This window comes from Dipodomys ordii, unplaced genomic scaffold (genome assembly GCF_000151885.1).
Source record: "Dipodomys ordii isolate 6190 unplaced genomic scaffold, Dord_2.0 Scaffold35, whole genome shotgun sequence".
In the NCBI taxonomy this organism is placed as follows: Eukaryota; Metazoa; Chordata; class Mammalia; order Rodentia; family Heteromyidae; genus Dipodomys; species Dipodomys ordii.
Window position 1 is genome coordinate 541,636 of NW_012267251.1, and position 11,922 is coordinate 553,557.

At 53.0% G+C, this 11,922-nt stretch overlaps 1 protein-coding gene across 1 annotated transcript in view; it reads left to right on the top strand.

The window, feature by feature from the left end:
• Positions 1–9,706: 9,706 nt before the first annotated feature.
• The window catches only part of LOC105986387 (extensin-like), an 11,488-nt gene continuing 9,272 nt past the window's right edge, over positions 9,707–11,922 (top strand). The window contains 1 exon segment of the mRNA XM_013017280.1: positions 9,707–9,885. Within this exon segment, the coding sequence (XP_012872734.1) occupies positions 9,707–9,885 (179 nt within the window).

Here is an 11,922-nt window from a genome sequence, read left to right on the forward strand (position 1 = left end):
CCCCTCCCCAGCCCCTCCCAGCCCCTCCCCAGCCCCTCCCAGTCCCGCCAGCCCCTGGGGTGTAGAGCTTTGTTTTGACTGAACGGGAATGGCACTGTGGGTCTGACTTTGAGTGCAGGTGGCTGTCCGGTTTTTGCCTAGTCTGTTACTGGTGTTTGTACACTTTTCCATCTTTCATTTGGATCACTTGCCTTTTGTCTCCTGACATTTGTCTCTCAGATGTGTAATTTCAGAGAGACGCTGGTCTTTGGTCAGTCTCTGCAGACGGGACTGCAGGCCTGGTGAGGCGGCACCTGGTTGGTGTGAGGACTCCGCCAGCTCGTGTCTCAGAAGTGGCCATCCCGAAGCTGCCGGATGGCGTGGCGTTCACAGTGGGCAGCTGATGCGGCCTTGGGAGGGTTCGCACCTGGCCAGGCCCATTCAGGAAGTGCGTGCCGCACAGTATGTCCGTCCTTAAGGCCTGAGACACTGAATCTTCCTTAAGGGATCCTCTGTATCCTGGAGGCTTCCTTCCTTCCTTCCTCCCTCCCTTCCTCCCTCCCTCCCTCCTTCCCTCCCTTTTCCTCTCTTTCTTTCTCACTCTGTCTTTTCGTGTGCCAGTCCTGGGGCTTAAACTCAGGGCCTGGGCACTGTTCCCTAAGCTTTTGTGCTTACAGCTAGCACTCTACCACTTGAGCCACAGCGCCACTTGTGGCTTTTTCTGAGTAGTTTATTGGAGATGAGTCACATTTCATGTGCTTTCCTCACTGGGCTGTCTTCTAACTGGGAGCCTCAGATCTCAGCCTCCTGAGTAGCTAGGATTACAGGTGTGAGCTACCTACCAGCCTCCAGCTCCTATAAGTGTTCTAAAAGCTCAATTTTCATTTGTTTGTAACTTGCCTGAGATTTACTGTCACGCTGTCCTTCCCAGGAGCCAATCTGTGCCTTGGGAGGGTGCATTGAACGGTCCCTCCCTCCCACTGCTCTGCGCACCCAGGCCGCAGCACCACCAGCTCTGTCCAGGCCAAGGTGGGCAAGGTAGAGGAGGTCCACTAGGGGGCAGGAGAGAGGTGTTGGAGAGGACAGAGGAGACCACAGACAGGATCAACTCTGATCCCAGTCGTCAGGATTAGCTCAATTTAAACTCTGCAGCAGTGCCTCCCAAAGCGTGGCCCCAGGGGTCGGTGTGGCTCGAACAACGTCCTAACACCGCGAGGTGCCTCTGCATCCCCTCCTCTCCAAGCGGAGTTACTAAGCATAAAAGCCAGGATGAGAACACAGCGGCCTTCCATGCAGATATACTAGTTTTTCTATGAGGGAGAATGACGGCAGTGTAAACAGAGCCAGGTGTTCTGGAATCCCATGGAACCCCGGCCCTCGGGAGCTGCCAGGTGTTCTGGAATCCCGTGGAACCCCGGCCCTCGGCAGCTGAGCCTGGTGGACGGAGAGCTTGAGCTATGGCTTGCAGTGGGACCCGGTCTCAGAAAACCAAAACTAAACCAGAAACCAAATAAATGTGATTCTTCATTAAAGTTTTGTTTTGCAAAAGAGCTATTTTAATAAAATGATGCAAACACACGAAGCTTTTGTTCTTGTTTTGCGTCTGTGTGCCAGTTCGGGGCTTGAACTCAGGCTCTTAAGCTCTCACTTGGCTCTTGCTCAAAGCTAGTGCTCTACCACTTGAGCCACACCTCCACTTCTAGCTTTTTGCTGGTTAATTGGAGATGAAAGTCCCACTGTTTTTCCGCCTGGCTGGTTTCAAACTGACATGCTCAGATCTCAGCCTCCTGAGTAGCCGGGGTGACACCCTGAGCCACCCTGGCTGAGGTTTGTTTTTTAATCGCTACTATAAAGGTGGTGCTCTGAGGGGTTACGATCCCCCAAGTCAGGTAAAAAGTACATTTCATCCCTTCCTTCACTCTCCCCTAGTTTTTTCCTTCTGATCCCTCCCACAAGTTGTGTAATTCATTTAATGTTTATTATTTTTAAAGGACTTGGTACATAATCGTTTTTTATTTCTGAGTCATAATTTCTAACCAGGGTAGAATTAGCCACAAAAATGCAAAGTGTTTGAGGGTCCTTAGGAGCCTGTACGATTGATCCTACGGGGTTCTGAGACCCGTATCTCGGCAGGCTGCTCGGGGCCAGATCACCACAAGGGGGCGGTAGGTCCCGCCGCAGGCTGAGGTGGGTAGGGCCTGGCGGCGCCTCCCAGGGGCCTGGGCACCCTCTTCTGCCAGTCTCTGGCTTGGGCGTGAGAGAGGCCTGGCCAGGCCTCTGCAGGAGGCGCAGGCCCCTGCTGGCTCCAGTGCAGCCAGGCCTTTTGGTCCAGAGGCTGGGTTTTGGAAAGTGCACATTCACTCTGTGTGGCAGGGACCTGAGGGGAGCAGAGCCTGCCCACATGCCTGTGGAAGCCACCGCCTTTGTCCGCCAGGCAGGGAGAGGAGCGCCCTGCGCTAGTCTGGAAGTTACCACTGCCCACGAGAACGAGGCGTGGGAGAGCAGGCAACGCTCCTGGCCCCCCGCTCTTCCTGGGCCCCTGCGTCGTGATGAAACTCACCAGAGGCTGCGTTGGGCTGTCTGCTCTACGCCGTGAACTAAATGAACCTTTCCTTAGAAAGTGCCCAGGCTCAGACATCTTATTTCACACCAAGATGTCCACTCACTTTGATTTGCAGCTTCGTGTTTGGTCTGCCTATGCTGTCTCTCCGTTGTGCCACACCATGAGACCAGACATGCCGAGTCCTCCCGACAGCCCGAGATTCTATGTCCTAATGTTTGGTGAGAATCAGACTATCCCCAGCTCCCAGATGCCTGGCCTGTTGCTTTCACCTTACAGATTTCCCTGGCTGTGAGAGTCAGAGCCAGAGTGCTGCTTCTCAAGACACAGGATTTAGTAGAAATTACATTTTAATTTTCGTAGGTTGGTAAGAACATCATTGGTGGCCACAGTTGTCTGGCAGGCAATGAAGGAGGGTCTTGCGGACGACACCCCATCCTCAGCCTGGATGAGTTCAAACAGCTTGAGGTTGGCAGAAGAAATAGTAGAGAAATAAATGAATCTTGTAAACAATTTCAAGTTCAGAGGGCAATCCAGAAGGGATGGAGAGAGGAGGAGAGAAGGGAAATGGGAAGAAGCAGGACAATTCTGGGAGTCAGCTTACAAGAAGTCCCACAAGGACAGGGTCCAGGGCTTGGAGATGCGCAGCTCCTGGCCTGCCACTGAAGGGGCAGGCATGGTGCAGGTCAGGGACTGCACAGGCCCCAGCAGATATGAGCTCACAGTCAGACGGCTGTGTAGTGTGTTTGTCAGTTTTGATCACTGTGACAAATACCTGAAGAATGGAGGAGAGATCGAGGCTTGGTCAGAGGTCTCAGGCCACCATTGCCTGGTGCATCCATCCCTAAGGACTCGTCCAGAGGCAGCTGCAGAACTCACGGCAGCAGGTGTGTGGCAGCCAGGGAGCAGAGTGCTTGGAGGAGCAGGTGTCCTCCTAACTCTATTCGGTCTGTGGGAGGGTGTCCCCCTGCCTGGTTAATTAAGCTGGAAATGCCTCACAGACACCCAGAAGTCTCCTTTACTAACCTATCTGCCTCTTAATCCAGTCAGGCTGACAGATCCCAACTAGCAGCTCTGCACCTCCATCCCTGAGCCGCCTCTGACCCTTCGGGAGCTGCCCAAGCTTTTGAGGTGCATTGGAGACTTTTGTGGTTGTGAAATAGGTCCTTTTTTTCCTTTTTTTTTTTTTTTTGGTCAGTAGTGGGGCTTGAACTCTGGGCCTGGACACTGTCCCTCAGTGCTTCAGCTCAAGGTAAACACTTTACCACTTGAGCCACAGCACCACTTCTGGTTTTCTAGTGGTTTGTTGGAGATAAAGAGTCTCACAGACTTTCCTGCCTGGGCTGGCTTTGAACCACAATCCTCAGATCTCGGCCTCCTGAGTAGCTAGGATTATGAGTACGAGCCACCTAGCAAATAGATCTTTTTTTTCCTGGTTGGTTACGGGGCTTAAGCACTGTTCCTGAGCATTTTTGCTCACGATTAGCACTCTTCCACTTGAACCACAGTGCGACTTCCGGTTTTCTAGTGGTTAATTGGAGATCAGAGTCTCATGAACTTTCCTGCCTGGGCTGGCTTTGAACTGTGGTCCTCATATCTCAGCCTCCTGATTAGCTGGGATGACAGGTGTGAGCCACCAGTGCCTGACTGGGATTGTAGTTTTTTGGTTTGGCAGTTTATTCAACTTACAGTTAAGCTTTTCCTCCGTGCCAGTGCTGTAGTTTTTTGGTTTGGCAGTTTATTCAGCTTACAGTTAAGCTTTTTCCTCCGTGCCAGTGCTGTAGTTTTTTGGTTTGGCAGTTTATTCAGCTTACAGTTAAGCTTTTTCCTCCGTGCCAGTGCTGTAGTTTTTTGGTTTGGCAGTTTATTCAACTTACAGTTAAGCTTTTTCCTCCGTGCCAGTGCTGTAGTTTTTTGGTTTGGCAGTTTATTCAGCTTACAGTTAAGCTTTTTCCTCCGTGCCAGTGCTGTAGTTTTTTGGTTTGGCAGTTTATTCAACTTACAGTTAAGCTTTTTCCTCCATGCCAGTGCTGTAGTTTTTTGGTTTGGCAGTTTATTCAGCTTACAGTTAAGCTTTTCCTCCGTGCCAGTGCTGTAGCTTGAACTCAGAGTCTGGGCGCTGCCCTTTAGCTTTTTCACTCAAGGGTGGCCACTTACAGCTTTTTTTTTTTTAATGTGGTGCTGAGGAATCGAACCCAGGGCTTTATGCATGCTAGGCCAGCGCTCTTCCACTGAGCCACCTTCCCAGCCCAGGGATGGATCTTTTTTGAGAGGAGAAGGGTACTGGGATTTGAGCTCAGGGTCTACTTTGTTTTTCTCCAGAAGTCCTCATATTTTGCCCACTGGCCTCAAACTGAGTTGCAATCCTCCTCTCCTGAGTAGTTTAGAGTAGAAGGTGAACAAACTTTATTTAGAAAGGCTTTAGTTGGCACCGCACCGTCACGGTAAGAGAACACTACAGCTTGCTTGTATCATGACATAAACTTGGGAATGAGGTAGGTAGGTTAGGTATTGGCTTCTTAAAACAAGGCCCAGAGAGGTTATGCCGTGTGTCTGGGGCCTGGTGGAGGGGCCGGCTCTGGCCTGTCCTCCGGTTGTCTGCCCCTCCCTGCTCCCCAGGTGCCCGGTGCTTCCACACCGCAAGGCTCTGCTCCTTCCAGGAACCTTGATGCAGAGCCGGAGCCCCGGGGACCGAGCTCAGGGAGGTGTGCTGGAGCAAGGGTGTGGCTGCTGCCATCCGAGGGGCAGATTCCCCCCTAGCAAGGGGCACCGGCGATCAGCAAGTTCACCAACAAGCCGATCAGCCGTCATATAGATACAACCTGGTGCTTACACGGATAGTATATGGGTCATTTGTCTGCTGTCAGGTTTTCTTTGTTTCCACCCAAGATTTCAGCCCCAAACAGCAGAACAGATTGAAAGCAGGGAGCCGCTGGGGCAGCGGGCAGCCTGGTGCAGAATCTCCCCCCGCACCCCCCACTCCTCTCTCCTTCAGGGGAGGACAGCAGTCCCGGGCTGACTGACGCGGGCAGGCGGTGTCTCCACGGCAGGGTGCCACCAGGCAAACCCTGAGATAAAAAGTCATAAATAGATCAGGAGTCTGAGCCCCAGCCAGCTTCGGTGTCCTTGGGCTGGAGGGCCCACAGGCCTGGTCCCAGGTGGGGGCCAAGGGTACAGAGCAGCTGCTGTGGAAATTTCCATGAGCTTCCACCCCCTCCAGGAGTCCCTGGGCACGAGGAGGACGTGGTTTACGAAAGAGGCAGAAGACATGGACCCTGCTGCTGGCCCCGGCCCCGGCCCCGGCGTCCTGCAGCGCCAGCCAGGAGCACAAAAGGACAAACAGGTCACAGAGCCTTACAGCAGCGCTGTGAATAAGGCCAGGTCACGCAGCTGCTGTACCCTCAGACCAGCTCCCCTCCCGTCGCCTTCCACTTGTTCAAATTAGATCAGCCCCTCTAAGGAAAACCTGTGGACGAGCACTTCCCCTACAACTGTCTCTACTCACAAAGAGATCCCAAACAGTATGTTCATTTCTAACAGGAAAAATGCTTGCAGCACCTAATATACAATCTATTATTCCCTGGAATACCCTTAGGAACTCCGGTTAAGTTACAAAATAATTAAAGGCATAAATCAATGAAAAGCCGGAAGAGGAGAGGGGGAAGGTGTCCGTGGGTGGTGGAGCACTTGCCTATCCTGTGCGTGACCTGGATTCACTCCAGAGCTGCCAAAAATTATTAGAAAATGCCAGTTCTGTGTCTTATCAATTGTTACCCGAAGCTTGAAGTCAGATGAGGGCTCGGGTCTTAGGAGCCTGTGCCATGCACTTGGGTATGAACAGATGCGCACTCCTGTCTAGAGTGCAGTTGTGCACATGCAGTACAGGTGTAGGTGTGTTGTGTGTGTATAGTATGACTGCGCTCCTGCGTGAGCATGCACGTGCATGCAGCATGAAGCACACAGCTCTGTTTAGGGAGCACTGAGGACTGAAGGGGGAGGAAGTGGGAAGTGAATGAATGCTTGCAGGCAGGATGCGGGAGTGTCTGGCAAATCGTGGCATCTCCAGCTCACTTCTGCCTCCCGAGCCGTGTCACGGGTTTCCCTAATGAGTCAACGTAGAATCAGGACCGGAGCTGACAATGCGCTGGGTGGGGTAGGAGTGTGGTGAAGAGGAGTGTGAAAGACTTTGGAAAGAACAAGATTGTGGACCTGTGTGTGTCTGTGGTGTTTTCCGGACAGAAACCCAGGGCCTTGGCATGCTAGGCAAGCACTGTGTCTCTGAGCCGCGTCCTGCAGACTTGGATTAACGTGTTTGTCTCAGGATGCTTTCACGGGTTATTCCCTGTGCTTTGCTGTATATAAAGTATGTCCTCCGTGAAGCCCTGAAGTGTGAGGGTGTGACGATGCACTGTGGCTTCATCCTTGTGCTATTGTGTGTTGGAATTACGCTGAAGGAGATGAGCTAATTTGAGGGGACTGGGACCAGCCCACACCTAATAAAGGGGCCCCGGAGCCTCTCCTGTGGGTTGGGAGCCTGGGTGGCAGCAGGATTAATCAGCTCTAATTGTGCAGTCAGCTAATTACCATCATCAGGAATCCTTTAAGTCACACAGCGGGAGGCTGGGGTGCTCCAGATGGGCCCCTCGCTCACATTGGGGATTTAGGACGGGATCCTCGGGGCTCTGCCAGGTGGCCCAGATGCTAGGCTGGAAAATGGGAAGCAAGAGCAAAAGAATCACAAGTGTTCAGGGGAGGGGGCTGGGGAAGGAGACGGGGACACTCACAGAACCCCAGGGGAAAGGTGGAGGACGTTCTAGTACTGTCTCATTTAAACGAGCAAGGCAGAGCGGAGGGCATGCGCGTCCGCCACGTGTGTGCAGGCCTGCCCGCCGCATACGCAAACCGACAAGGGACTTGAGCCGCGGCTGTGTTGATGTGGGGTGAGGCGGTGCGGGGGCTGGGCTGGAGCAGGCAGGAGACCACAGAGCTGGGGTACTTCACTTCTGGGGGGACAGGGTCATGGTGTTGGCCAGGCTGGCCTTGAACCTGCAGTCCTCCTGCCCCCCTTCGTGGATGCTGGAATTATAGGCTTGTACCACCATGTCTGGCCACAGCATTAAAAAAAAAGACAGATGAGTAATTAAGTGTGTGCTTTTCCTACTGAAAGAGGGAAACGTTTGCCAGAATGTTAGGGCCGACGTTTTAGGGCCAGGCGGAGGTCGGTCAGTGCAGCACTTCCCAGCGTCGGTTTGTTAAGGTGTAAGGAGAAGTTGGCGTGTGTGAGCAGTAGAATCAGGTCTTGTTTAGCAGGGCTGGATGGAGCCCAGCTGCTCACATCTGCTCATTTAAGTGCCGGCTACGTCCTCAGCCCAGGGACCTGCTAGAATTCTTGATGACTTCTACTCAGTGAGTAGAATTGTTAAGAGATGGATTTTAGTAGCTGGCCCTGTGGCTCGGCGGGCAGGTGGGGGCAGTGGGCGCTGCACCAAAGGGAACCAAAGACAATGCCGATATTAAGGCGGCACGGCGGCTGGAGCAGGAACAGGAACAGGGCAGCTGTACAGATGCCCTCAGGAAGGTAAAGCTCTTCCACCTTAAATCCAGCCGTAAACCAAAGAGTTGCAGCTGGACGACCCGTGTCCTCTCACACTACTCAGAAATAAGGGATGGAATTATCAACCTTTACTGTACTCTGCAACATGTGCAAATCCCACAGACCTGGTCTCTGAGGGTCAGCCTCGCCCACATGGCGGGCTCAGGTCAGAGTGAGAGGAAATGATAGAAAATAAAGGTCCTTAATTCAATTTACAAGTCTTTTCAATGTACGTATGGTAATTAGTACAATATTTTGCAGAGAACATGAAATGTCCTGCACTGTTGGAATTACTAAGTAACAGTAACTCAGACTATCACTTTAATGTTCATATTATATGACGAGTTATGCTTTGTCTTCAGTGCAGCTGTGCGTTTACCTACTTAACCCCTAACAGTGGTTAGTGGTACAGAGAGGAAACTGAGTCACAGAAAGTTTGGATAGTTCAGGACCATAGTTAGAAATAGGCAGAGCTGGTGTTCTAGCCAGGCTTCTGGCTCTCTGTTCATGTTCTTACTTGTTTTATGTGTGTTGTTACTGGAGCTTGAACTCAGGACCTCATGTTATTACTTTGCTTTTTAGCCTAGGCTGGTGTTCTTCCACTTAAGCCACACATCCCGTTCCTCATCTTTTTGAGTGCTCATTGCCAGTGGCTGTTGCCAGGTGCTGGGCTTCTAGTGGGGGACATACCCCCAGTGTCTGTGCTCACTGGTGCTCCATTTGGATACTAACTGAACACAACACAGCAGGTAATAAGAAGTACTAAGAAGAAAAACACAAAGCAAAGGCCAGGTATGGTGGCTCATGTCTGTAATCTCGGCTACTCAGGAGAGAGAGAATGGGAGAAATACAGTTCAGGCCAGCCTGGCAAAAAGTCAGATCCCGTCTCAGCTGAGCAGTGTGGCACACACCTGCAACCCTAGCTGCAGCTCAGCGACCGGGAGGCAGAGGTGAAGAACTGCAGCCCCAACCTGGCCAGGGTAAAACTGCAAGACCTTCTCCATTCATCATCAAAGCAGAAAACGGACTGGGGACATGGCTCTCGAGTGGTCGAGGACTTGCCTGGCGAGCACAAGGCTTTGAGTTCAAACTCCAAAACACAAAAAAGAAAAATAACGCAAGATGAGGCAGGAAGGCTGTGAGCGGGCGGTGGAGCCAGGCTGGCCGGGGTGGGGCGGGGCGCCTCGGAGCGGGGCCTGAGTGGGCAAGAGCAGAGCTGAGACTTGCTGAGGCAGAGGCACTGGCTTTGATGCCGAGGGGGCTGTGGGCTTAGCATCCACATAACCTGCCTCTCGCTTTACAGGAAGCAACAAAGGACCACTGTGGGAGACGTGGGAGTGGGGGAGGGGCCGCTGGCTGCTGAAGGACACGGGTGCAGGTGAGCACAGGCGAGATGATGCCGGCCTGGCCCGGGCTGCCGTCGGCTGATTCAGCAGTGTTTGAAGATGGAAGAATTTACGCCATCTTCCGTGTGCAGCTGACGTGAGGCAGACAAAGAGGCTTGGAAGGAAGAAGCGCTGCTTCTAAGAGGGAGAAGCAGGGACGAGGCAAACGACGGCGGTGGAAGTAGGGAGATGTCGGCAGACATGAAGAACAACCGACTTGGAAAGCCCGTGAGGAGCCTGCGGAGGACAGCTCTGCCACCGAACAGGGGCTTCAACAGGGAGGTGTGCGGCGTGACGTGGCCCCAGCGGCCGTGGGAGGCCTTGGGACACGGCCATGGAGGGGCAGCTGGAGCTGAAACGCTGCAATTGTGAATCATCTCTGTTTGCATCTACCAGCTTCCTGGAAAACCTTGCTTGCAAAGCTTTCTGTGTCAGATCTGACTTCTGTTCCCCTATTGTGAAAAGCCTTTTTCCCCAGAGGACGTTTGTGGAAAAACAAAAAAAAAACCCAAACCAGTGCAGGCGTGTGCAGTGACTTAGGGGAGTGGGTAGGTAGTTGGGTAATTAGACTAAGTTGGGTGCCAGGCAATGAAATGTGTGCACATCCCTGGACTCCAGAGGGCTGGGCCTGGCTCAAGGAAGAGCAGAGAAGGCCCTTGATTTTCACCTTCCAGTGACCTGGAGACTGGCAAGTTGGACGATGGGTTGAGGCAGCCTGTTGGCTGCCCAGCTGGAGCCAACAGCACCCACAGCCCCTTGGCAGAGAACAGGGGACCAACTGGCTCCAGCACCTGAGGAAATTGTGTCTTCAGCTAACAAGCAAATCCAGTAGAGCTCAGAGGTCACAGACAGCAACAAAACATGCCTCACGCACTGACTTAGAAAAGCCTCTAAACAAACAATAAAAGTCAGAAAGAAGCAACAACCACAGGCAAAAAGCTGATTTCCAAAGATGCCACACTGTTAGTTTAAATACAGTTTTCAACAAAAGCAGCAACAAAGGCAGAAGAAAGTACAATCCCCACAACAGGGCAAAAAGGACACTGAACTAGACAAGACTTTAAATCACGGGGTTGGGAAGGTGGCTCAGTGGTAGAGCGCTTGCCTTGCATGCCTGAGGCCCTGGGTTCGATTCCTCAGCACCACATAAGCAAAAAGAAAAAAAAAGCCGGAAGTGGCGCTGTGGCTCAAGTGGTAGAGCGCCTAGCCTTGAGCTGAAGAGCTGATGGACAGCGCCCAGGCCCAGAGTTCAGGCCCCATGACTGGACCCAAAAAAAAAAAATTAAATCACATTTCAAATATATCCACAGAGCTAACTGAACCAAAATAGAATGTCAAATCCAATGCTCAGCTCTCAGCTTCCCAAGTAACTAGGATTATAAGCATGGGTCCTAGCTTTGAATTTTTTATTTTCTCCTTTAAAAAAAAAAAGAACCAAAATTATAAAAGGGCTAATGGGCGTATAAAGAGGACTAAAATGTAACTATGGCAACAATAGTACAAAGAGTAGAGAATGGAACCGCATGGAAGCAAAGGTTTTGAAAATCTATATTGATATTTAGTAGTAATCCGAACTAGAATGTTAGTCCCCAAACGATCCACAAGAAAGAGAGGCGGAGAGCTACGCCGCCTGCCACGCGTGAGAGCCGCCCTTGGCTAGCGTGCGGTCTGTGAGCAGCTTCAGGGCTGCGGTGGGGGAAGCCTGTGTGTTGGCCAGCTTTCCAGTGCTTTCCAAGATGATCAACTTACAAGCGGGTGAAGGTGGTTCTCCTCGCGTTGGAGGTTTCAGTCGCTGGTTGGTGTGTTTGGGGTTGTGATGAGGAGGCCGCCACGGCTGCTAGGGCTGGGGGGTCATCGCCCGCCCCCCGCAGCTGGGTGCGGACAGGAAGTGGGTCCCAGCGCCCTTCGCGGACACGCCCCCTGGGGTGCGGACAGGAAGTGGGTCCCAGCGCCCTTCGCGGACACGCCCCCTGGGGTGCGGACAGGAAGTGGGTCCCAGTGCCCTTCGCGGACACGCCCCCTGGGGTGCGGACAGGAAGTGGGTCCCAGTGCCCTTCGCGGACACGCCCCCAACGACTAGACTTCATCCTCCCAGGCCACACCTCCTACTCTCTTCCTTAACGTGCAGGCCTCGGGTGACATCGCTGCACAACCCAGAGCTCTCCACACCGGCCCACAGCCCGCCCACACCCCGTCCACGGCCCACTCACAGCCACATCCCCACCCACGGCCCCGCCCACGGCCCACTCACAGCCACATCCCCATCCACAGCCCCGCCCACACCCATCCACGGCCCACTCACAGCCACATCCCCGCCCACGGCCCACTCACAGCCACATCCCCACCCACGGCCCCGCCCACGGCCCACTCACAGCCACATCCCCACCCACGGCCCCGCCCACGGC